The 27,583-nt window shown below is 40.0% G+C and overlaps 1 protein-coding gene across 1 annotated transcript in view; it reads right to left on the reverse strand.

The window, feature by feature from the left end:
• Window positions 1–27,583, reverse strand: part of LOC111610089 (PDZ domain-containing protein 2-like) — a 118,977-nt gene that overhangs the window by 77,944 nt on the left and 13,450 nt on the right. Inside the window, exons 2-3 of the mRNA XM_023342501.1 lie at window positions 25,625–25,807; window positions 20,727–21,074 (exon numbers count right to left, since the gene is read on the reverse strand). Of these exons, the coding sequence (XP_023198269.1) occupies window positions 20,727–20,846 (120 nt within the window). The 5' untranslated portion in view covers window positions 20,847–21,074; window positions 25,625–25,807. The remainder of the gene's footprint in view (window positions 1–20,726; window positions 21,075–25,624; window positions 25,808–27,583) is intronic.

A 27,583-nucleotide genomic window follows, 5' to 3' on the forward strand; every position in this document is an offset into this window, starting at 1 on the left:
TTCTTGAGAGGAGGTGAGGAGCAATCAGTCTGCCAGCTGTAAAACCAGTAGCCGTTAATGATCCTTCAATGGAGGTGGAGAGGGACTTGGGCAACCAGTGGATAACATCCATGGCATCACTAGGAGAAAACCAGAAAGTCGGGAACTCGGGCTACACAGGGGTTGAGCTGAGGCGTCACAGGAAAACACCTGGGCAGGAGGCAACAGAAAAGTGTTACTTGAAGTTTTCTTAGAAATTACTCAGAGAGCTTGCTTGGAGGGTCACAGAGTACCATAACTGGCAAGCACTCATGCGCTAAAGTGCTGGCAGCCCGCTCCTCATATACTTCTAGATGATGATGTAATTGATCATAGGTGCGCTGGATCCAGACAGCAGGGAAAGTGGAAAGTGCAGCCTCTTGGCACCCTCTAGTGGATGATGATGGAAGAGGCAGACAAACAGAAAATTCCCACAAAGAGCCAAGGTTCAGAGCAAATGGCGGGAGTATTTATACAGGTGAGCGGATAGACTGACCACTGCAGGCAGCTGCACTGTCTGTGATGTTTAAAGTAGCTTTGCAGACAAACCGGAAAATAAATTTAATATCATCCCAGTCTCAACAAATGGTAGATGTGCTTCTGTGTGTGACAAACGAAGGTGTCAAATCCTGTTGCTAATATGGACACAAGAGCTATAAATGGCTTGGAAAGGTCAGAGTTCATCTATTAAATTGACTGAAGATGAATACATGAATTAAAAACTGGAGCACAGACGTTTTTATAATTGTGTTTGTGAGCCTACCTCTTTATTATTAAATTGAATATCATTTCAGATCCTTGCATAACTTTTCTTCTGGTTAACGTAGAAAGAGAGCTATTATTGTTACAGCTTAATTTTCTAAACTACAGCAGGGATGCGTCGCCGTTATCGTGAAAGTGGCAGTGGAGAGAAGGTGCTGCGTGGACTAGTTTCTTCCATTTTACAGTACAAAGTGCACCCATTGCCTTTACCTTTCACAGGTAAGAATTAAAGATAATAATATCGTAAATTTACGAGCAGAATTTCTTGACTTTGTGGCCAGTACTGTGCATTTCCGTGGTGAAACAAACTTCTAAACAACCAAGAAATATTTCTTTTGTAACTAAATTGGCTCAGTTAACTACTCTGATTATTTTCTTAGTTTAGCTAGCTTTTTTATACTGTGTCATTTTACTAAAGAGGGAGAGGGAATGAGAAACCTGTAACGGGCGCTTTTGCCGTTTGTTTATTGTTGCCATGGTTACCTCGAAGTTGGCAAGACAAGTCGCTGTTTGTCTGTGGTCAAACATGGTTACTTTAAGGTACTGACGTACCTTACTGTAAGATGTTTCTTATAATTTATGTAGATTAAAATAATCTGTTTGATATAACAGCGAACCTGAAGAGGACTGAAAGTACATCAATCCAGAGAGCAGCGCGGAGACCGGGAGATTTCGTCAGGACAGGTCCATAAAGATCAAAGCTGGAGCTGTTTTAGTTCAGACTTCTGTTTAAACAAAACAAGAGTCTGTTTTGTTCAAACAAGACAAAACAGACTTTTGTTTGAGCTTATCTCCACAATGTCTGTGTTAAGATGCCAAGTCAATGCCCCGATATGGTGAAGATGTGTATTTTTTTCTGATTGTGAATGAACCAGGGATGTATTACATTTAAATGATTAAATGATCATTTTTATCATTCGCTTTAACTTGTGGGTAGCCAGATGTCTCAGAAGGCCCAGTCACCGAACTTGTTGTGTTTTTGTCATTTGTATTTGTGCTTTCGATTTGCTGAAGTGGTTTGCATCTCACAGCCACCGTAAATACATATTTTATTTAATCATATCTTTAGTTTTTTAGTTTTAGTTTAGTTTAGTTTATTTCAGACAAACCTTTCACCGACAGTGTAAACGACACAAAGTACATAATATATTTCTTTTAAAAAAGAAAAAAAAAAAAACAATAAAGAAACACATCACATCGGTGATTATGAGTCTGAAAAGGAGTATGCTGAAGTATAACTTATGTAGTCATACCCCTTTTCCAGCTGTAATTTATCACAGTATTTTCAATGTCCGATATCCTTTCTGACAAAGGAAATAATAAGTCTAATAAGATTTCCTCAGCTAGATGAAAATAGTGCATACACACACATACACATCTGTACACATGCATATATATATATTTACATATACAAACATATATACGTATATACACCCATATACACACCCATCTGCTTATAGACAAAATACACTGTTATTTTCATACCTTTATATATTTACCCACACCTGCGCCGATATGCCACCTACTTGATGACATCCTACCTAAAGTTTTGGTTCCCAACCAGGATTATCCCCCTTGTTCTTCCTTATAACTTTGAATAATAGCTGCCTTGAGACCTTTCTTAAAATGTCTCATACTTGGACTTTGCTTCAGCTCTTTAGAGAGTTTATTCCAGATCCTCACACCAACCCCCGAAATGCACATTGTTTTCATTGTTGTACGAGCCTTCAAAGTTCTGAAGTTAAGGTTTTCTCTATAGTCATATCCCCCCACTCTATCGGAAAATAATTGTTGAATCTTTTCTGGCAATATTTTATTTCTGACTTTAAACATAATCTGTGCAGTTTGAAACTCTGCTAAATCAGTGAATTTCAATAAATAAGAATCTATAAATAGATTGTGGGTATGACAGTAAAAATCAACCTTATGAACTAAACGAATGGCTCTTTTTTGTAATGTGCATAATGGTTGTAGTAACGTTCTGTAAGTGTTGCCCCAAATTTCCACACAGTAACTTAGGTAAGGTAAAATAAGTGAGCAGTACAGAATGTATAGGGCAGAGGAGTTTAAATATTTTCTAGCATTAGCAAGGACTGCAATACTTCTTACCAATTTAGATTGGACATATCTTATATGAGGTTTCCAACAGATCTTGTTTTGGATCAGTACTCCCAAAAACCTAATTTCAGTCACTCTCTCCACAATCATATTATCAATTTGTATTATTAAATCACTCTTCTCTTTACACTTACCGAACAACATAAACTTTGTTTTATCTAAATTTAGTGACAATTTGTTAATATTAAACCACTCCTACATAAGTCTTGATTCATTTCAAACAACATCTTTCTTAAATCTTCACCAGTGCCAAAGATGGTTGAGTCTTCAGCAAATAGTACAAAATTAAATCTCTTAGATACCTTACATATGTCATTTATGTACAAAATAAACAATTTTGGCCCCAATACCGAGCCCTGAGGGACACCACAAACAATATCCAAGCATGAGGATTGGAAATTACCCAACTGCACAAATTGTTGCCTATTGCTGAGATAATTTTTCATCCAGTGCAACACTACTCCTCTTAGACCATAACATTCAAGTTTTCTGAGTAGTATATCATGATCAATTGTGTCAAATGCTTTTTTCAAATCAATAAATACCCCAACAGCATGTTTCTTTTTATCTAAAGCACTGGTCACCTCTTCCATTAAATGCATAACTGCCATTGCTGTGGATCTTTGTGACCTGAATCCATACTGACTTTCAGTCAGTAGATGACGTTTACTAAGAAAACTTTCTAGTCTGACAACAAATGTTTTTTCCACAATTTTAGAAAATTGTGGAAGTAATGAAACAGGCCTATAATTTGTGAAATCATGTCTATTCCCCGATTTATATAGTGGGATTACTTTTGCAATTTTCATTTTTTTTTGGAAATATTCCTGTTTGAAATGACAGATTACAGATATATGTTAGCGGTTTAATAATTTCCACAATCACCTTCTTAATTATTATCATGTCGATGCCATCATAATCAGTTGATCTTTTATTTTCACATTTATTTACTATATCTATAATTTCGTTTTCCTCCACTGCTGTAATAAACATGGAATCTGGATTTCTCACTATTGCATCATTTGATATTTCATGTCCTGTGGGCTGCGGTATTTCCTCAGCCAACTTTGGGCCCACACTCACAAAGTATTTGTTAAAATTGTGAACTATCTCTTCGATATTATTTAAATGTTTATCTTCATTGTTTGTGAAGTTTTGTGGATAACTGACATGTTTAATATTTTTTCTAATAACCTTGTTTAAAATATTCCAAATACCTTTCATGTTATTTTTATTTCTGTCCAACTGTTTACTATAGTAATCTTGTTTTGCTTTTCTTAAAACAACAGTCAGTTTATTCTTGTATTTCTTATATTTATTTTCTGCCACAGTTGATCTATGCCTTATAAAATCTCTGTATAGCTTATTCTTTTTTTTACAGGCATTTTGCAATCCCTTTGTGATCCATGGGTGATCAAAATATTTATTTTCAGAAGGAAACTCTACAATCGGACAATTTTTATCATATAATAATTTGAAAATATTCAGAAAATTATCATATGCTTCATCCACGTCATTTTCTTTTAGTACTGACTCCCAAGTTTGTTTAGATAAATCTTCATTAAATGCATTTATAGTTTTTTCCGTCCTTAATCTTTTATTAATTGGATTATTTTTAGTCATTACTTTCTTGTGGCAGATATCACAAACAACAAAAACAGGTAAATGATCACTGATGTCATGAACTAACAATCCACTTACGGTGTTGTCTATTAAATTTGTAAATATGTTATCTATTAATGTAGCTCTATTAGCTGTGATTCTACTAGGTCTCGTAATTTGAGGGAAAAGACTCAGACTACATGTGGTATTAATAAACTCTTCAGTCAATTTGTGATTGTTGACATTTAGCAGATCAATATTAAAGTCCCCACAAATAAAATAGTTTTTTGAATTTATAGCTATGTATGTTTTCTCAAACCATTCTATGAAGAGGTTCATGTTAGAACCAGGAGCCCTATATATACAGCTAACAATTATATTTTTATTTTTTTCCATATATATTTCAACTGTTAGATATTCAAAATGATCTTTAACCACATTAGTCATGTTTTCAATTAACTTATATCTGAAATTGTTGTCCACATATACGGCTACTCCTCCACCAATCTTTCCTTCTCTATTAATATAACTAAATTCATAACCCTCTAATTCAAAATCGGCTCCCTTATTCGAAGTAAGCCAGGTTTCTGAGATAGTAATGACACTAAAAGGCTGTTTAAATTGATTTAAACAATCCTTGATGTGGTTAAAGTTCGCATATAAACTTCTACTGTTGAAATGTATTATGGAGAATTTATTGTCTGTTTTAACTGTAATATTATATTGTTGAGTCGAGTAGTAGCAGCAGTTATTCCCATTATTATAGAAAAAGTTGTTTTCTGGGTCCAAGTCCTTTTCCTTATCCTGGCTTTTATATTCAGTATAGTCAAAAGTTTTCAGTTCAGGGTAGTCTACTTTAGTTCGAGGTGCTAATGTTGTATCCATAGCCGATGAGGACAACATGTTGTTTAACTGAGACATGGTGATTGAGTGTCATATGCAATCATCTAAGATCCCTGATATAACATAAAACATTCAATTGTACTTATCCAGGTCAGCGATGTCTCGAACAACCAGAACCTTTGCCTCCTCTGGAGTTCCATTAAGTTTAACGAATACCTTACAATTTGTTGTCCATGTTGCTTGAATCTTTCCTTGTTTTCTCAGAAACCGAGCCTTTCTGGCGATATCAGCATTCTTCTTGGTCAGGTGCTCATTAATAAATATGTCAGATCCTTTCAGCAATCTGCCTTGTTTTAACAGGGCAAACTTGTATTTCCTCTTTGTGAATCTCATGATAATGGCAGGTTTATCATCTTTTCCTCTTCTCGGAAGCGGGTGGCATGCTTCCACAGTGTCACAGTCCACCTCTATCCCCTTGGTCCGGAGGAAAGAAGTCACCTGTTTCTCTGTGGAGTCAAGCCCTTCTACCGATGGTTCAACAACAGTACTAGTTGCAGCCACAGCGCTGGCATACGAACTGGGCTTAACTCTAAGTCCCGTGATGATCACATCATTTATCTTACTGTACTGTTCCAATTCGGCCACTCGGTTCTCCAATGCAGCGATTCGTTTATCCTTTTCCTCATTAGCAAGTCTCAACGACTTCACTTCTTTCACTAAGTCCAAAATGTTGTTTTGGTGCAGCCGTATAGCTGTCACTTCCTCCGAGAGAAAATCCAAGGATTTCTTGATATCATCCAGATCCTCCGAAGCTGGAGTCTTTCTGGGTCCCATTTTCTTTCAATTTCACTTTTTTTCTTTTTTTTTACTATTTATTCTCCAATGAAAATTCCTCGCCACTGCTTACGAGTTACCTTCCAGATTTCCACTGCCTACCGGCTTCCAGATTAGCTTACAGCTAGCTCCCACCGCTTACAGGCTAGCTTCGGATCGCTGTTTATGAATACCTTTCATTCAGCCAAGCAGGATAAAGTAGAGTTTCGACGTCTTGATAAAGAGAGTTGGCGTATTCTCAGAAGTTGTTTTGTCGCTTCAGTCCCAGTACAGCTTCACAGCCGCTGCTAACGGGTTAGCTGCTAACAAGCTAGCTTCGGTTAGCCGCTGAACAATAAACCGTCAGACAGAACCATCCGCGTCTCCGGGTCACTCTTCTCACATATCTTTGCTGTTAACTAGAGAAAACCTTCTTCTTCTACGGGTTAAAATGAAGTCGGCGGCTGCTTACCGTAGTTGCGAGACCTGTTGTGGCTCAATATTGGTCCATATATAAGGCGCACCGGATTATAAGGCGCAATGTCGGCTTTTGAGAAAATTTAAGTGTTTTAGGTGCGCCTTATAGTGCGGAAAATACGGTAATCAAAATAGCACAAAAAATAAATGTCATTTTGGACATATTTATTTATGAGAATGTACGGGTGTTGTCCAAGTGTGCCATTTGGAGTTTCCATGTGGTGTCTCCATTAGGAGTCTCCAAATGGCACACTTGGACAACATCTGATATACAAACTTCAAATGACTGTAACTCCCCAGTGCGTCAACATACAGTCATCAGTGAGGGCTCTAATGAAAGATAACGACCAGAGGAATCCTCTGGTAGACACAACGTTACTGATAGTGGAAATTACTTATAATTCTATAAGTAAAATAGCATATCTGGGGAGGTTAGCATACTCCTCCCCCTTCTTTTCCACCCCTGCCCCCATCCGTCCATCCATCCACCCCCCCAGCACTCTAACCCCTCCACCAACTCTCCTTTACCTCTCCCCCCCTTCTAATGTTACCTAGTCCACTTAGCCCCCCAGTCTAACTACAGTATAACACAGAGCAAAGGGAGGGAGGATGAGCAGCCAGATAAGATTGTGATTGACAGCACTAAAAATCTCCTGCCACTGATTGGTTGTTTCTAGATAGCGCTGGAAGAAGGTAGAGGAAAGTGATTTTTCACAGATTATCTCTCATGCCGTACTGTCACAATATAATGACAGTTTTAACAAATATGTAAAAAAAGATTTTTTTTTAAAGTTACATACTGCAGCTTTAATTTCACTTTGGAGAGGGAAGGTCAGGAGGGACGTGGATTAGAGCTGCTGCTGACTGACTCATCTGTTAAGAGTGGTAAAAGGCACAGGGACAAGTTAAATATATGAATATCTTGGTAATTTTTTTCCTTAATTCATTATATGCTAGTGAAATGGAGGCAAACAGTAGTCTGTAGCTAAGCTAACTGTGCTGAATGGTTGATAATCTAACACAGTCTACTCACCTCGGAGAAAAACTGGGTTAAAAATTTACACTCTTGTCTTTTTCTCTCTCTTATCTCAATTTTTTTGAAAACCTGATTCTCTAATTTTTTTTAGTAGCAAAATAACTACCACAGTCGTTCTACTGAAACGCTGAACACTGTCACCGTCAAGCGCGCTAAGCAGGAACGAACCATTTCATGAAGATCCAGGGGAGGGCTCAGTGCAAATATGGATGTGTGCTTTTTGGTCTGGGAGTGGTAACATTTAATTTTTACTGATAAAGACAATTTTAGAAAACACAATATGATAAGTTTTGTAATTGACAAGGGCCCCATTTTATTTAATTTCTATGAAAAAAAAACATTTAAAATTGTATAGGGCCCCCTGTTGGTCAGGAGCCCTTGGAATTGTCTTAACTTCCCCGCCCCCCCCCCCACCTTCTCTCCTTCTTCGAACCTGTCAGGTCTAAATATCTATTAAACAAACAGAGGAAAGACAAGAGAGTTAGATTCTTTGTTTCTCGCGAGGAGAGCAGACAGAGATGTGCTTTCAGTTACAAATCTCCAAACTGCTCTGAAACACATCTGTCTGTTCCTCTCTTTTATTGCTCTTAGGAACCCTCTCACACTGAGCACTGCAACTCTAAGGGGTGGGGTCAAAGCATTTTAGTTGCAGTGCTAAAAGACAATCACTAAACTAAACACATGTTATCTACAATCTAAATCCTTCTTGCTCCAGGCACGGCGTCGAATAGGACACGTTGTATAGCTTCAAAGCAACGGCTTTGTAGCACAGAGCAGAGTTTATTGCAGGACTGTAAAACTCTGCTGGGAGCAACTAACACCTCTGTCTTGTAGGAAGTCCTGCAGGGCAACAGCTGCTGAGAGTAGCTGTCACCTCTATTTCCCAGGGAAGCCTCAGGAAGGAATCAAAGTTATTTAACACACAGAAACATTATCTAAATGTAACTACAAGGCTACATGATACAACGAATATTTGATAATTACTAATAATACAATTTACCCAACAGAACCCCTTTCATCCGCGCCGACCTTACCAAGCTCCGCCCACAACCGACCCACGTGACCACAAGTCTCACAAGCAAAGCCTCCCAGGTCGTTGTTTCTATGTAAATATGACTCGATTAGTGTCAATGTCTACCGGATTTTCACAATATATCAGCTACTACAATGGACAGAGGAACTAACAAGTTCATGTCATCATCTGGGAGGAGGTTACTGGTTTCTCAGTCACAAGCTGGTTGCAAACCTGAGGCCAGCAGGTGTCAGTCAGTTATGGTAGATCTGAAATTTGGTTTGATGACCTCAATATAAGAAGCTACAGACTGATAGGAGGAACCAAAGAGCTCTGTAAAGGTAAAGGCAAATTTTCAGAAGTTGGGGTATAATTAATTTAATTTCACATAATTACCACGGTAGAAGCCATTTGTTTGTTAAAATTTTATGAAATATTTGTTCTATTTGATGTTTGTTGTGAATGACATATACTCACAAACGAACGAGGTAATTAGTCCAACGTTTAGAAACTACAGCGGCTGTAATGCGCCACAGCAAAGGTAAACAAAGGTAAAATAACCTGAACAGGTGATCAACTCAAAACCACTTGTACCTTTTTACTCTCTCTCTTTATAGTTTAAGCACACCTGTTACCGTGACAACCGCCTGCGCCCCGCAAGACGAGCAAAGATTACATTAAAACCATAACATTCAGCCTGTTATGATATCAAGTTTCCAGGCTTGATATTTATTTCTCGATTATTAATCAGCGCTTACCTGAACACAGCGATGGTTGATTGACTAGCTGTACTTGGAGCTAGAGTGGCTAACACGACTAACAGTTTAGTCCAAAGCCTTTTCTGCTCAAATAAAATCTTACTGTATGTCAGATACAGTACACATTGCATATTGATATGTTTAGCTAACGTAAGACTGTGTAGCAGACAGGCTTCAAGGTGTAGAAGTTGTATCAGTTCTGCCATTATGTTGTACTTGGCTAACGTGTTTGTGAGACAGCCACCCACGTGACCACGTAGAATGGGCATCAGCCAATGAAACGCAGCCCCTCTGGTAAGGTCCATTCCCTCAGCCCCCATTCTCACTCTTCAGTATGCTTTACCCCACCTTGCTCTGACTGTAGCAGTGGACGACTAAAGGTTTCCGGTATTCTCAAATCCAAAACTTGTCAGCACTCTTACGGCCATAATCATCCACTCTTGTGAGTTGTGAAGTTCTGCTGAAGAAATACATCCAGTTTTGACACGTTCTGACAATGTGACTCTTCGTGGCTCTCCGTTGGTGACAAAAAGTCCTGTAAACACTGTTACACATGAGGCCGCACAGAACCTGACTTTGACACAGCAAAGGCGCACAGATTACGCATGGTTACCCATGTAGCTGGTGGATTCATGCCAAAACAAACCCCAAAATGCCTTATATCCTTATGACAGGACACGTGTTGGCTACACATCGGTGGCTTTAGATTTAGTTTCCGAGTTGACCAGTCAGAAGTATTCCAGAAAGAATACAGGCATGTCAAAACGAGCTAAAGTCGCTGTCTGGATAGTATTGGCTCGGAAAAAGCCATTTCATAACATTATTGGTCGAATGCGGTGTCAATCAAAAGGTAGGAGGGGGAAAGTGGGGAGGGGGGCTCTAGGCTGATATATAAAAGCATCTTAATGAACACCGTCAGAGTTTTAACCCTGTTAGGTGAAATATACATATTATCATATATTTGTTGTTTCCTTTATAACAATAGTGTTTCATATTTGATGTTCCTTGATTGTTTTCTTTTCCCTAAACATAAAGACCGTTTCTGTATGTTTTGATCTACTTTATCTTCGTCTTCACAAGAGGGCCTCCCTGAAGAGAAGCAGTGATAACCGTGCTCACGGGGTTCATTGCTCACCAGGACTTCTTCTTCCTTTGAACGGTTAGATAGCTGACGAATCGTCGCCTTGAAGATATACGACCTGTTCTGTTTTTACTCTGTGTTCTAATGCAAGATAACATGTGTTTAGTTAGTGATTGTCATTAGCACTGCAACTAAAATGCTTTGACCCCATCCTTTAGAGTTGCAGTGTTCTCTGTGATAGGGACTCTGAAAGTAATAAAAAGAGAGGAGCGGAAAAATGTGTTTCAGAGCGGTTGGAGATTTGTAACTGTAAACACATCTCTGTCCGTTCTCCTCGCGAATACAAAAGAATCTAACTCTCTTGTCTTTTCTGTGTTGTTCAACTTGTCTTTAATAGGTGTCAAACCTGACAAACCCGTAAATCACACCCCCAGAAAATACAATGGAAAAAAGGCACACAGGCGTGGTGCGGGTTAAGGAATTAAAAGTAACAACTGGTAGTCAATTAAAGCTTTTTTGGTAAACTTGTATTTCAGGATTAGAAGTAAAACATGCAGGCAAATGAGTTTAGACAAGATAAAATTAAATAGATTCTTCATTAGTTCGCTGGTCTTAGTGTAACCCACATAAAATGGGGATGCCTCTTTAAGAAACGGAGGTTAGGGAAGCTAGGTGGTCTACCTAGCCAATAGGAAGTTTAGTTTCCAGTGAGTTTAAACCAATCAGAATTCGGACTGCCGCTGCAGGACCCGCCCTTCCGCAGCATTGAGTGTGTAAGCGAGAGAGATCCGGAAACGATTAAGCTGGGCAGCGTGAGAGTCTCTGTTTTAAAACAGTTATACAACTCTAAACAAACGCTTTCCCAGATCATCCGACTTCTAAGCTGGACGCGTGAAGTGAAAAAAAGAAAAGGAAAGACAAGTTCACTTTTTCTGCTGAACACCGTTAGAGCTGACTCGTTAGCTCTAACGGCCAACGGCTACTGGTTTAGCTCTAACGGCTACTAGGCTAACGTTTTAAGTTCATCTTGTTCTCCGTTCAGTTGAAGTGCCTCACGGGTCCGGACTGAGAGCCACCATATTGTTGTCCCTAACGTGTCGCATTGAGATCGGTCAGGTTTTTTTTTGTTTATGCTGGATTGTTCCTGAGGTGGATTCCTCCTGTGACTTTGATGGCGAGCCTTCCCACCTGGACTTAGAAAGAACTGGATTCCTGGATTCCTTCTTTTCCGTTTGGAGTCCTGCTGCACCCCGCAGTGTGGTAGGCTGGTACCACTCACATCTTCACACACAGTTGGTTATGAGTGAGACCACTGACTGACATTTTTCTTTTTATTGTTTAATCCTGGAATTTCTGATCTCACCTTTTGGACTGGTTTTTATTTGGTACTTTGTAACAAACTGCTGTGTAGGAAATTCTCCTCATGTGAATGGTGTTGAGCTGAACCTAATTGGAACTGGAATTGATTGATCTGTTGCCTATTACGATTTAGAATTCAGATTACCAGGGTGCACCCAAAAGATTCAAAACTGAGAACTAGCACTTGGCCAAGTATTTGTATTATTTTTTGTATTTTATTGTGTGTAATTTTATTTTCATAATTGTGTGTCTTGTATAACTGTTTGTTAATTTCATGGTTTATGTCACTAAAGCCAGTTGTTTTTTTAAATTCATTTAACTGCCTTTGTGTGTCATTTAAACACCCCACTATGCTCCGATAGTCGAACCTATTGGCCCATTCATCTAATATATAAAATACCCTTCTCATCTGTGTTACAGAGGAAGCTTTGGCGAGCCAGCCAGGAGCTAGAGTGTGTGTTTAAGTGTCAGACATCTTACCCCTGTTGTTTGAACGTCCCAAGTACTTTTTCTGGAAAGAAAAATGGATGTGGTACTCCGGGAGTCCGTACAAATTTCCCATTCTGTGGTTGTTAGTGGTTTAACAGGGTCAGAGACAGATGAGGAAGTGTCCACCTTTCTCCAGAAGTATGGGTCCATTAATCGTTACATTCGCTTAGATGATCCTAAGTCAGATTTCCATAAAAACATGATTATTGAGTTTTCACATGAGACTGCCATGCAGACATTAGAGCCATTGTTGCCTCTTCAGCTTCCAAGCACGACTCAAGCAGGCATTGTGTATGAGTTAAAGGCTTTAGGAAGTGTCTACACACTAGATGCCAGAAGCAAAGCTACTAAGATGTACATGGAACAGCTCTCTGAAATTGCCAGGCTGAGTGGAAATTCATTAGGGGAAATGTTGAAGGAGGAACTTAAAAATCTGGTTTCATCTGCAGAAAGTATTTTTGCCCAATCACCTGAGACTGATCCAGAATCCTCAGCTTCACAGAGTCCAACCCCACAAAAAGACTCAACTAGCCAAAGAGATGTTTCATCTTCTGAAAACCCTCAACCAGTGACGCCTACCAAATCCACGATTTTGACACCGGCAAGTGATCCAAGTGAGCCTCATACCCCTTCCATTTCCAGTAAAAACCTGATTGATCTCAACCCCCCACAGACTTTTTCTGTTTCATCTGCATCCACTGCTATGCCCCTAATCGATGTTAACCCACCTGCAGTTCAGCGAGTGGTGGTTGAGCATGTGGTGCGCAGCAATGATAACTCACCCCAGTTTGCTTCACCCAGTAGACTCAGAGCTTTTTCAGGCAAGAGTCCACGTCCAAGCCATGAAGCAGATTATGATACATGGCGTGCAAGTGTTGAAATTCTTGTCAGAGACCCATCTGTGTCAGACTTGCATTGCACACATCGTATATTAGACAGTCTTCTTCCTCCTGCTTCTGAAATGATCAAACATTTGAGCCCACAGTCTAGTCCCTCAACTTATCTCAAGTTGCTTGACTCCGCTTACGGTACAGTTGAAGATGGTGACGAGCTTTATGCTAGGTTCATGAGCACGTTCCAGAATGATGGAGAGCTACCTTCTGTTTTCCTGCAGAGACTGCACACTGCTCTAAGCAAAACAATGAGACGTGGTGGTGTGTCCGCTCATGAGTTTGACCAACAGCTTTTAAAGCAGTTCTGTAGAGGTTGTTGGGAAAACGCTTTAATAGTCGATCTTCAGTTGGAACAAAAGAAAGAAAAACCACCTACCTTTGCAGAACTGTTGCTCCTTCTTAGGACAGAAGAAGATAAACAGGCTGCAAAAATGACTCGCATGCGACAGCATTTTGGCCATGCTAAGTCTGGCCATAACCCCAGCAGGCAGCGTGCCATGTCACAAGTACATATTGCACATGACACAATTGATTTGATAAATAAAACCGATTTTGAGATGCTCAAGCAACAAATTGCTGACCTCAGCGTTCAGGTGAAGAGCATGGTGTCCGCAGGCCAAAAGCCAAAACAACCTAAGGAACAAAAAGCAAAGTCTGTTCCTCTAAGTGTCACACATGAAGCCCATGTGGTGAAACCAAAAACAGCCCATCAGCATCCCTCCACATTTAAAGCAAATGGCAGACCACGTCCCTGGTACTGTTTCCAATGTGGAGAGGATGGCCATGTTGTTTCAGTTTGTGATAAAGCACCAAATCCTTCCCTAGTAGCAGCTAAGAAAAAACAGCTAAAAGAAAAGCAGGCTGCTTGGGAAGCCTCTAATGCTTCTCAAAGTGAGACACATTTAAACTAGTGTCGGCTCCCATATAGGGACGTATGGGAGCAAAGTTACAAAACTCCAGTCCCAAAACCATGAAATCTGTTGTCAAGAGTGTTGAGGTAGAAGGGTCAAAATTACCACATGGCCTTGTGGGAACTAAAACCACAGCTCAAGTATCCATTGCAGGGAAAGACACAAACTGTCTACTGGACACAGGTTCACAAGTCACAACTGTGCCCCAGTCCTTTTATGAAGAACACCTTTCTGATCTGACCATTCATTCTTTAAATGATTTGCTTGAAGTGGAGGGTGCTAATGGCCAGTTTGTTCCCTATTTAGGATATGTTGAGCTTACCATCACCTTTCCTAAAGAGTTTGTTGGCTCTGATATTGAAATTAATACTTTGGCCTTGATTATTCCACACCTTCGCTCTGCAGCCCATGAACAGGTGCTTATAGGCACAAACACACTTGACGTTCTTTATGCTGATTACCAGAAACGTTCATCTTTTCAGCCTTTGATGAATGGATATCAGGCTGTTCTCAAAATACTTGAGATACGACAAAGGGAGCTTAACTACAGCAGCCTTGGTTGTGCAAAACTAACGGGCAAGTTGCCTAGAGTTGTCCCTGCAAGGCAGACCGCTGTTGTTGAAGCTTTTGTTCATGTTGATCATTTGAACATTCAAAGAGATGTCATTCTTGAGCAACCATCAGCTTCTTCTCTACCGAATGGCTTACTCGTTTCAGCGATTGCAGTAACTTTACCAAGCAAGTGCTCATGTCATCTTCCTGTCGTACTGAGAAATGACACCAATCATGACATTGTCATTCCCCCCAAAACTATTGTGGCAGATGTTAATGCTGTAGTACAAGTGTTACACAAAGAACATGCTGCCAGTGAGCTAGACTGTTCTCAGTCTCCAGCAAAGTCTTCCCGAGAGCTAAGCTTTGATTTTGGAGACTCACCCTTATCCACTGAATGGAGAGACCGAATAACAAAAATGTTAAACACCATGCCAAACGTTTTCTCTCAGAATGACCTGGATTTTGGCCATACTGATAAGGTAAAACACAGAATCAAGCTCAGTGATGAGACGCCTTTTAAGCAAAGAGCCCGCCCGATACACCCCAATGATGTGGATGCTGTGAGACAACATCTACAGGAACTCCTAGATTCTGGAGTCATCCGGGAATCTGAGTCCCCATTCGCTTCCCCAATCGTGGTTCGCAAAAAGAATGGTTCTGTTCGTCTGTGTGTAGATTACAGAAAGCTGAATCTACAGACCATTAAAGACGCCTACGCTCTTCCAAAACTGGAAGATGCTTTCACTGCACTTGCTGGTTCTAAGTGGTTCTCCGTCCTAGACCTCAAGTCAGGTTACTACCAGGTCGAAATGGAAGAAGCAGACAAGCATAAGACCGCATTTGTGTGTCCAGTTGGATTCTGGGAATTTAACAGGATGCCCCAAGGAATAACAAATGCGCCTTCAACCTTCCAAAGACTGATGGAAAAGTGTGTTGGTGATATGAACCTAAAGGAAGTTTTAGTGTTCATTGATGACCTGATCATTTTCTCATCATCACTGGAAGAACATGAACAGCGCTTGCAGCGTGTCTTTGAACGACTGATGACATATGGGTTGAAACTGGCACCAGAAAAGTGCAAATTCTTTCAAACATCAGTAAAATACCTTGGCCACATTGTTTCTGAGAGAGGTGTTGAAACCGACCCAGAGAAAGTTCAGGCCTTAAAGACCTGGCCAATCCCCACAAATCTTAAAGAGCTTCAATCCTTTTTAGGATTTGCTGGATACTACCGACGGTTCATTCAGGGGTACTCTACTATTGTAAAGCCCCTTAATGAACTAACTTCCGGTTATCCACCACTCAGAAAGTTGAACAAGAGACAGAAGGTAAATGCAGGTTCAGAGTATCGCGACCCAAAGGAGTCCTTTGGTCAGCGGTGGACATCCCAATGTCAGGGAGCCTTTGATGATATAATAAGAAAGCTATCATCAGCTCCAGTCTTGGGATTTGCAGACCCCCAACTTCCGTATGTCCTACATACAGATGCCAGCAATGTTGGCCTTGGGGCTGCATTATATCAGGTTCAAGATGGTCAATCTCGGGTCATAGCTTTTGCAAGTCGAGGACTTTCCAAGAGTGAGAGAAAGTACCCAGCTCATAAGCTTGAGTTCTTGGCCCTTAAGTGGGCAGTCACAGAAAAATTTTCTGATTACCTTTATGGTACAGATTTCACAGTAGTGACTGACAGCAACCCACTTACATATATTTTAACATCCGCGAAGCTTGATGCGACGGGGTACAGGTGGTTGTCCAGTCTTTCTACTTACTCATTCAGTCTTCAGTACAGATCGGGTAAGCAAAATCTAGATGCCGACGCACTCTCTCGCCGACCTCACGATCCACCAAAGGATGATTATGCATCCAAGAAGGAAAGCGAGAGAATCCGGCAGTTCACACTGTACCATCTGAGTAACCTTCAAAATCCAGAAACTGTTTCTCAGGAGGTGATCAAAGCTATTTGTGAACGTCATCTGGTCACTTCATCAGTACCTGATGTTCAAGCTACCACTCCTGGATTGACTTTGGTTGAATCCCTTACTCACCAGTCCTCAGCAATTCCCGACTGCTTCCTGCAGGAGCAAGTAGATGGGTCCCCTCTTGTCCATTCATTTTCAGAAGAAGAGTTGAGGCAAAAACAAACCTTAGATCCTGCTATCAATGCAGTCATTGTACTTTTGGAGACTGGTGAAACTCCATGTCCCAGCCTTAAGCTGGAGTTACCAGAACTACCCTTGTTACTCAGAGAGTTGTCTCGGTTGGAGATGCAGAATGGAGTGCTCTATCATAAGCGACAGGATGGTCCAAACATTTCATATCAGCTTGTGCTTCCTGAGGAGCTAAGAGCTACAGCACTCAGGAGTCTTCATCATGATATGGGCCATCTTGGAGTCGAACGAACAGTAGATTTGGCAAGAACCAGATTTTATTGGCCAAAAATGTACATGACCATAGAGAAAACGGTTAAAGCCTGCGAGCGATGTATTCGCCGAAAAACACATCCAGAGAAAGCCGCTCCACTAATGAACATTAAGACCTGCTGACCCCTTGAACTGGTGTGCATTGACTTTTTGTCAATAGAGCCAGACTGCTCAAACACAAAAGATGTTCTTGTAATAACTGATCATTTTACAAAATATGCAGTGGCTATGCCAACTCCAAACCAGCGAGCACAGACCGTAGCAAAGTGCCTCTGGGAAAACTTCATTGTTCACTATGGTTTTCCTGAAAAGCTCCTTAGTGATCAGGGTGCTGATTTCGAATCAAAAACCATTAAAGAACTCTGTGAACTTATTGGCATGAGGAAAGTGCGCACAACCCCTTACCATCCCAGGGGGAATCCGGTTGAAAGATTCAATCGCACTCTTCTTCAGATGCTTGGAACACTTGATAAGTCAGATAAACTCCGGTGGAAAGACTTTGTCAAACCTCTGGTACATGCTTATAATTGTACAAAGAGTGACGTGACTGGATTCTCCCCGTACGAATTAATGTTCGGGAGACAACCCAGACTGCCCATTGACTTGATCTTCAGATTGCCCACCAGTGCTAGTAAGCAGACTCATTCCCAGTATGTTGGCAATCTAAAATCTCGGTTGGAAGAAAGTTACCGTATTGCTACTAATAATGCAGCAAAGAATGCAAGTCGCAATAAAGCCAGATTTGACCGGCGAGTGATTGAATCAACCTTGCAGACAGGAGACAGAGTTCTTGTACGAAATGTGAAGCTGCGTGGAAAACATAAGTTGGCAGACAAGTGGGAGGAGGATGTTTATATTGTCCTCAAGCGAGCTGGAGAAATGCCAGTTTATACTGTCAAACCTGAAAGTAAAGATGGACCAGTGCGGACTCTGCACAGAGACTTGCTTCTGCCATGTGGATTCCTGTCAGCAGCTGCAGAACCTGAAACAGTCAAACCTCGTCCAAACAAGAGACCAAGAACAAGACAATGTCCAGTCGTCGAGAGTGAAGAGGAGATCATCTCAGATTTGGATGATGTACCTGATTGGACATTCTTCCCTCATATTATATCAAAACCTGATACAAATGTTGTAGTGCCTGAAACTCACAAGTCGAGTGAGCCTCCTTGTGCAGCCCAGAAAGCAGCAGAAACAGAGGAGTCTGTAGTTTCCCTCTCACCTGATGCTCCAGCAACTCAGTCCCTTGTAGGAGATGGAAGTACTGGAGATATTCACGGTGCATCAAGTGTCAACTCACCTGAAAGTGTCAACTCACCCGAACATGACAACTCACCTGAACAAACAGAAGTTTCACCTGAACTGAACTCAGTTAACAGATCCCCCCAGTGTTTGGATTTACAGCAGTCTGAGGAAACTCCTCCAGATAATGAAATAAGCTCAGATGCAGCATGTGATGATGGGTGTTGTGATGCAACTGCCCAGCCTGAACCCTTAAAGTTTCAGACTGATGGACTTCAAGATGGTGAAACATCCCTCCGTCGCTCTCAAAGAGTGCACACAAAGCCTAATAGATTAGAATATGTAAAACTTGGAAATCCGCTGATAATGGTGGTGAATTCTCTTTTCCAGGGTCTTAGTGAGGCATTGACTAGCTCCCTGAATGGTTTTGAGAATGTACCCCATAATTCTGTCAGGCATGTGTAAGCCGTGTGACACAGTGTCACATTGCAGATGCCCAGGGACGGGCATACCCTTCAGAGGGGAGGGTGTAACCCACATAAAATGGGGATGCCTCTTTAAGAAACGGAGGTTAGGGAAGCTAGGTGGTCTACCTAGCCAATAGGAAGTTTAGTTTCCAGTGAGTTTAAACCAATCAGAATTCGGACTGCCGCTGCAGGACCCGCCCTTCCGCAGCATTGAGTGTGTAAGCGAGAGAGATCCGGAAACGATTAAGCTGGGCAGCGTGAGAGTCTCTGTTTTAAAACAGTTATACAACTCTAAACAAACGCTTTCCCAGATCATCCGACTTCTAAGCTGGACGCGTGAAGTGAAAAAAAGAAAAGGAAAGACAAGTTCACTTTTTCTGCTGAACACCGTTAGAGCTGACTCGTTAGCTCTAACGGCCAACGGCTACTGGTTTAGCTCTAACGGCCAACGGCTACTGGTTTAGCTCTAACGGCTACTAGGCTAACGTTTTAAGTTCATCTTGTTCTCCGTTCAGTTGAAGTGCCTCACGGGTCCGGACTGAGAGCCACCATATTGTTGTCCCTAACGTGTCGCATTGAGATCGGTCAGGTTTTTTTTTGTTTATGCTGGATTGTTCCTGAGGTGGATTCCTCCTGTGACTTTGATGGCGAGCCTTCCCACCTGGACTTAGAAAGAACTGGATTCCTGGATTCCTTCTTTTCCGTTTGGAGTCCTGCTGCACCCCGCAGTGTGGTAGGCTGGTACCACTCACATCTTCACACACAGTTGGTTATGAGTGAGACCACTGACTGACATTTTTCTTTTTATTGTTTAATCCTGGAATTTCTGATCTCACCTTTTGGACTGGTTTTTATTTGGTACTTTGTAACAAACTGCTGTGTAGGAAATTCTCCTCATGTGAATGGTGTTGAGCTGAACCTAATTGGAACTGGAATTGATTGATCTGTTGCCTATTACGATTTAGAATTCAGATTACCAGGGTGCACCCAAAAGATTCAAAACTGAGAACTAGCACTTGGCCAAGTATTTGTATTATTTTTTGTATTTTATTGTGTGTAATTTTATTTTCATAATTGTGTGTCTTGTATAACTGTTTGTTAATTTCATGGTTTATGTCACTAAAGCCAGTTGTTTTTTTTAAATTCATTTAACTCATTCTTCGTGTGTCATTTTATCACCCCACTATGCTCCGATAGTCGAACCTATTGGCCCATTCATCTAATATATAAAATACCCTTCTCATCTGTGTTACATTAGTACATCTACAGTATTTATTCTTTGAGTTTAGAGTCTTATGATGCTATAAATTTGGTCATGTATTTGGACTGAACATAAAAAATAAAATGAAAGATGAAAACAAAGAAATTTTTTTATGCCTTAAAGCTACTGCTGACATAATACTACTGCTTACTTTACAAATGAAACATTTTTTTAGTATCCCAATAAAACTGGATGAATACTGGTAGAAAAAATTTTAAAACCATGAAATGAAGAATATTTAAATATGTTTTATATTTACTCTCAACATCTAAAGGGTTTATTATTAGAATCTGTTTTTATCAAGGTTATAACCAGAGACATAAATGCTACAATTCCTGAATATTGTGAATATCAGTTTTGACAGACGAAGATTTACAAACTAATCTGATAGCAAATCCTATTAAGAAAATAGAAAAGCAATCAAAGTTTTCCACATGATTGTCACCACAATGTGAAATCTGCAGTTCTGAAATGTAAAGAATCAGGTGAAATAAGTGTAATGCTTAAAGTTTAAAGCAAAGGTGAGTGTTTAAAGTGTTTATTAGTTGAAAGCAAAGGTGAGTGGAGATTTGCAGTAAAACGTGAAAATAGTGGGTGAGAGCAGTGAAGTACCTTGTATTCCAAACTGTCTTCTTTTATGTTGTCAGTGTTGTTAGATCTCACCATCTGAGCCCTGTGCCAGTCCTCCAGCAGCAGGAGAATGCTGAAGGCGTTGTCCTGAGTAATAGGCATACTGGCATTTTGAGCCTGCTGCAGATCCCTCACCGACAGTAACAATGATGCTTGCTACCATCAGAAAAGTAGCAGGAACCTTAGCTTCCCAAATCCAGTTCTGAGCAACAATTACTTAACAGAAGTTGTGTTGACTTAAAAAAAAATTGCCAAGATGATCTGGAGGGGAAGAAGTCGTATTGCTGTCCACAGTGGTTTAATAGTGGTTCTGGAGGATCAGACTATCACCTGGAAAACACACATAAACGTAGAAAACTTGTTACATTGTAGCAGGAAGCAAAAGATGGCATGCAAATAAACATTTTAAAAAAATTATAAATTGGTTTAATGCTTCACTCAATTTTGTACAACCTGCTGATTATGTTCATTGACGGCTTCATTACCCAAATTCAAGTTTTTTGAAGTTTATCTCATGTTACGTTATTTCCTCATCAACCACATATCTGCAGTGTTGCTTTGATTCTTTCATGCATGTTTGAGAAATCATTGACTCTCCCATTGCCAATGTGCCTCCTTTTTACCAAAAGCTTCAGTCTCCAGTTAAGCCTTCCTTCCACAGGTCACCCTTGTCCTGTGATTACTCCACACAGCTCCTCTAGACTTGCAGTAGCAACTAGCAAACACCTGGTGGAAGTTGAGTTAATCATACAAATTGCAACACTCCTCAGAACTGTTGTAAATGGCATCAATGAATGGCATGAAGAAGCATTGTTATGATACATGCAGAAGGGAGAATGTTGGAAAGGGTAGGTCGGTTGTTAAAAAGACAAGTCAATTTCAAGGTGTCAAACACAGCTATGATACAAACTAACATTTCTTGTAAGTTATTTTTGATATATACTGTATTTTTATAACAACTGAAGGTAACATAGTTACTTGATTGTGCTATGAAATTGCTCTATGTACCTGGAAATGCATAATACATAAGTGGATAAGATGCAGACAGAGGATAAAAGGAAATTGCCTTCTCTGTTGGTGTGAACATCTTTGAAATACCAGAAGACAACAATATCAGGCCTGGTTGCAGCCTGTCAAGGTCAATGTTTCAATTCTGAGTTTAATGGCACACACAAGCAGCCAACACATAGGCTAAACATTTAATTTAGAGATTTACAGACACATTTAAAGATTCCAAGTAAGAAGAGTAATTGCAAGAGTAAAAAAAAATAAAACAAACAGCAAGTATTGGAGAGCAGAGTGAAGAGTCAACTTCATAAAAGAAAATGAAGTTGAAAGACATGCTGCTGGAGGAATAATATTACACCTGGAATTATTCGGCAATTATGCAGATTAAAAGTGTAGTAGATGGAGGATATTTCTAATCTATTTTTTTTTTATTTTTGATTCACATTTTTTTAAATCTTCCAAGTACTTTAACAAACAGTGTCTTCTGTCATTCTATTTGTTCATCTTTCTCACCACAGTTATCACAGCGTGAAAGTTTGCACTGTTTTTCAAATAAATATAAGCACAAAAGCACCTGCATTCTGATTCTGGCTTAGTAAATCCATTTGCAGGTGGTATGGTGTTACATTTACATATCCTCCTCCAGGTATTTTGCACTTTCTGATGATTAGCATATGTTATGCATATGCATGAAGGCAAACATACACCTGCATTTTGCTGACAGTAAAATGTTTGTAGATCAGGTTTGCTTATGCTATCAAGTTTTGCCCTGTTTTTATATGTGCAAACATTTTAAAGATCACTCCCAAAATCTCTCCAGTAGAGGTTGTGCTGTACCTTGTTGTCTGCCATCTGAAAAAATTCTGTCATAATTTGATTAATGATTAAAGGGATTCTCAGTGCCTCTGCCTCCATGTTCTTAAGTTTCATGTTGTTGATGTTGAAGATAGAGAAACCGTGTGGATCAGGGGTGCCCAAACTTTTTGAGACCAAGATCTACTTTTTCTGTCACCAGCTGGCTGAGATCTACCACATTGACACAAAGATAAAAAAAATTGTAAATTAAACTCTATTGACTTATTTTATATCCAAATATGCATCTGTTATAGCAGAAATGTTAAAGTGAGAAAAAACCTAATGCAGTTTCTTCCTCAGTGAGATTCTGACACTGGGAGGAGGTTACTGGTTTCTCAATCAGAAGCTGGTTGCAAATCTGAGGCCAGCAGGTGTCAGTCAGTTATGGCAGATCTGAAATTTTGTTTGATGACCTCCATATAAGAAATTTCAGACTGACAGGAGGAGTTTAGATAAAACAGTATCTCAACTTCACATCTTGTGAAGTTGAGATATTTTTCCTCCAACAGGTTCCAGAGGAATCACTTCAAACCAGATGTTGGACTGGATTTTATTTCAATGTCATTTGTGAATGTTAGCTCCTCATTTTCAACAGTGGAGCTATACAGGTTGAAAGAGGTTATCATTTTGGAGAAAATATCATCAACATCAATATTTCCACTAAATAAGAGACAAAAATAAATAGTTTAATAGAGGAAAAACCTTTCAGACTCTTAGCTCAAAGCAAGATGCTAGAGAACACCAAGCTATTTTTTTTGGTAAATAATAGACAATTAATTTAATTTCATATAAATATCGCGGTAGAAGTCATTTCTTTGTTACCTGATGAAATATATTTGTCCCATTTGATATTTGTTGTGACATATACTGCAAACGACCGAGGTAATTAGTCCAAGTTTGTCGTTTACTGAACGTTCAGAAACTACACCGGCTGTGATGCGCCACAGCAAATGTAAACAAAGATAAAATAAACCAAACAGGTGATCAACTCAAAACCACTCCCATCTTTTTACTCTCTCTTTGTCATTTAAGCACACTCATTGCCACAAGCCAAGCAGAGATTACGTTAAAAACATAACATTCAGTCCATTACGATGTTAGGTTTTCAGGCTTAATATTTATTTTGCGATTATTAACAAGCGCTCCCTGAACACAGCGGTGGATGAGTAGCTAATTTAAACTCCTGCTCTGCTCGTCAGAGTCGATCTTTGAGACGTCTTTTTAAAAAAAAAATTATTTATTTTTTTTGTCAATTGAACCAAAACGTACTGAATTGCGCAACACCTTGTTGAAACAATAATTACTGAGATTATTAATTTGAACACGTTTTGTTGATTTTTTTTTATTCTTTAATAAAGTTACAAACATTTCGGATTTTTGAATATTTTGATAAGCGCGTCAGAAGAGGACGCGCTGGTTTCAGCCTTTGGGCGGCGTTCAGTTTGTCACCTACTGTCGAGATCGATTGAAAACCTTCCACGATCGACGTATTGAGCATCCCTGGTGTGGATGAACTTGTCTGGCCTGACCTCAACCCGATAGAACACCTTTGAGATGAATTAGAGTGGAGACTGAGAGCCAGGCCTTCTCATCAAACATCAGTATGTGACCTTACAAATGTGCTTCTGGAAGAATAGTCAAAAATCCCCATAAACACACTCCTTGCGGACATCTTTTCCAGAAGAGCCGAAGCTGTTCTAGCTGTGAAGGATGGACCAACGTCATATTGAACCCTATAGATTAGAAATGGGATGTTGGGGCGTTCTGTGGTGGCGCAGGGGGTTAGCACGCCCCACGTTTGGAGGCCTTAGTCCTCGACGCGGACGACGCGGACGTCGCAGGTTCGACTCCCGGTCCCAACGACCTTTACCGCATGTCTTCCCCCCTCTCCTCACCCTCCTTCCTCACTAGGAAGGAGGGTGTAAACAGCTAAAGACATCTTTGATTTGCCTACTGTGGAAAAAATATGAGCCACTAGCGCCGCAAAAACTCTGCGGAGAAAAAAAGAAATGGGATGTCACTTAAGCTCAAATGTGAGTCAAGGCAGGTGAGTGAATACTTTTGACAATGTAGTGTACCTATCAGGGAAAACATAGACTTAATTGGCTTTGCATTGTCAATTATATAATATGATCCGATTAAATATTAAATTCTATGGGTTAATATTGTTGCTATGTTGCTGTATGGTGTTTTAAGATCTTGTTCAATGTGCCCCTTTTTAACTTTGAGCCCCTACCCCTCCAAAGGTCTCTGCACAGAGATGTGCAGTGGAGGAACTCTAGTCCTTCATGCAGGGCCGGGCCCAAGGTAATATGGGCCTTAGGCAGAATCTGATTTAGAGCCCCCCTTCCTACTAAGAACATCAGCATCACTAGCACTGATTAAATATAGTTTAAGTGAAGTCTGTGATAGGGAGCTGAGCCTAAAACTAATCACTGATTATTGGCTATTATTTACTGTGATGTGTTTGTGAACAAACTCAGCTCAAACACAAAAATTACAGATTTCATCAGATTGTAGCCATGGTAATCCAAAATATCAAGATGATTCTGTGCACTTTTACAAAGTAAACCTCCTAATTAAATCCTAATGTTTTAATTTATTTCTTCTGAAACCAAGAAATTAAATTTCATAGCATTATCATTCTCAATTAACAAAGGCTATATATTTAGATCTATAGCCTTTAGATCTATAGATGTTAGGTCTGTGTTACAATTCAAGCATTTATAGCAGCGGTATGAATTAAAAACTTTCTCCACCAGCCACAGCGGCTGGCGGAGAAAATTTTTTACTGGCCACTCAGACATTTCACCAGCCACTGTTTTTTTTACTTTTGATTACAAACCCCAACATTACAAGCAAATTGTGTAAAATATATGATTTATTCTTAACTCTATGAAAATCGATTTACTGTCAAGGAGTTTACCATACACCCATGCATACACCTACGCCCACACACCTGCCCTCCTGCCTGCATGAAACGCTCCCTCTTCATGAACATTTACACTCCTTCTTACCAGGCAGCAGCAGCTAACCCGAACTCTTCCTCAATCTGTCCCTGGTCACGTCTCTCTCATCATCCTCCCACGAGACTCTTATCCGCTCACTTTTCTCGGAGTCTGAAATGTCGCTGTTTATCACCTCGGAGGGGAGGGGCAGGCCAAAGAGAACTGATGGATTTCATTGGGTAAGCCCAACGTCTGTCAAAAAAAAAAAAAACAATGGGCTGTCGCGGTTGATAAAAATTATGTTTAATATACTTTTTTGTTGTGCCGCTCCATATACAGTATATGCCTCAGACGGTAAGTCCCATCCTGGACAGAAGTTCAAACTGAATGAAGCTTTTTTTTTTTTGTTCAAATTGTCAACCCGCCACGGTATCAGGTGCGTTGCTCCAATTTACATGCCACTTCATACTTTTACCCGCATTTGGCCAGTGGCGTGTGCTAATTTGCACCCCTAATTTATAGGGGCCCCAGACTTCCAGTAGACCTCTGATATATATTTTTAGGCAGACCTATGAAAACACTGTTACAGTAATTGACTGAGCTTAAATGCATGGATGTTTCTCAAGATTCTCAAGAATGACAAAATCTAATGAAAATAATTCATCCCTCAACCTTACAATTCTAGATCTCTCTAAGGTGCTAACATTGAAAAATTATATGTGGTTAATCCCTCTGAGCTTTTTAAATCTTTAGAGCAGTCTTCAGGCAAGTTTCTATGGAGGCTAAACAGTCAGATAGGGTTTATTTAGTAAAATAGCAAATTTGCTTATTTTATAACTTCATAACCAGCAACCTTCTTTCCTATGGTCTGTTTAAAAACAACAGTCTCGGATCAACACAGCCTTCCAGCACTGGCAGCAGAAGAAACCCCTCAGCAACATTATACCTATCAGGGAAAACAGAGTACATATGCTTTGGATTGTCCACATATGATGACAATGATATAATATGATCCAGTTAAATTTTAGAGTCTAGCTTAATATGGATTGTTACTATGTTGCTGTATGGTGTTTTAAGATCTTGTCCAATGTGCCCCTTTTTAGCCCCCGCCCCTCCAACGGTCTCTGTATGGCTCTGTGTGAGAAGCAGCTCTAGTCTACAGCACTGGGAGTAAAGAACCTACAACTAGCAATGTGTAATCATCTTCCTTCGTAATTATACTATAGGTCCATTTAAAAGCTGTGTCAGTATTAGAATTTTGGTAGGAATAGCTAAAACACTCCTAATCCTCGTGGCAATGATGAAAAATTTCCTAGCTATATGAGAACTCAAAAGATATTTTGTAAGTTTCAGAGTTACAACTAAAAATGTCAATTGGTGCTAAAGCTGCTCTCAAGGGTTTAAAAAAATGAAAGTCCAGCAGATATCTGCAGTAGCCTAATTTTGGTAAAAAAAAAAAAAAAAAAGCTGTCCTGAGGAATCTGGGTTGACCCTTCATCTGCACTCTGGATAAAGCTACATTGGTGGCAAATGTGGACAAAAAAAACACAGGCTACCATAAGACCACACTTTAATCACTATGCTGAAGTTGAGCTTCAAATAAACTCTTTGGTTTCGTGGTTCCGTATGTCTGTCTATTCCTATACACCCAACTGTCGGCAAAATGCCCTGCCCTGTTCTGGGCAGAGTTAAATCAGATGCAAAACTTGTGTGGGTTTCCTTGCACTTACTGGAGTTATTGGTGGCATAGACTGAATGGATGATGGAGATTTTTAAAAAACATTCACTGACAAAAACAGTTACCAAATCAGAAGGAAAAGTCCAACTTGTCTATATTTTGATATACATGCAGACTGTTTAGTGGAGCTGATGTCACAAACCACCAGACTGAATAAATAATACAACAGGAGCTGTTGTGTTCAAGTCAGTTTCCAGAGCATCTAACAGTCAATTGTTATTTGTATAAGAAAGAACAATGTACACAACAGAATATGCCAGAATTAGCAATGAAGGCAAGTTATCTGTAGT

The sequence above is a fragment of the Xiphophorus maculatus genome, chromosome 11, assembly GCF_002775205.1.
Source record: "Xiphophorus maculatus strain JP 163 A chromosome 11, X_maculatus-5.0-male, whole genome shotgun sequence".
Lineage (NCBI taxonomy): Eukaryota > Metazoa > Chordata > Actinopteri > Cyprinodontiformes > Poeciliidae > Xiphophorus > Xiphophorus maculatus.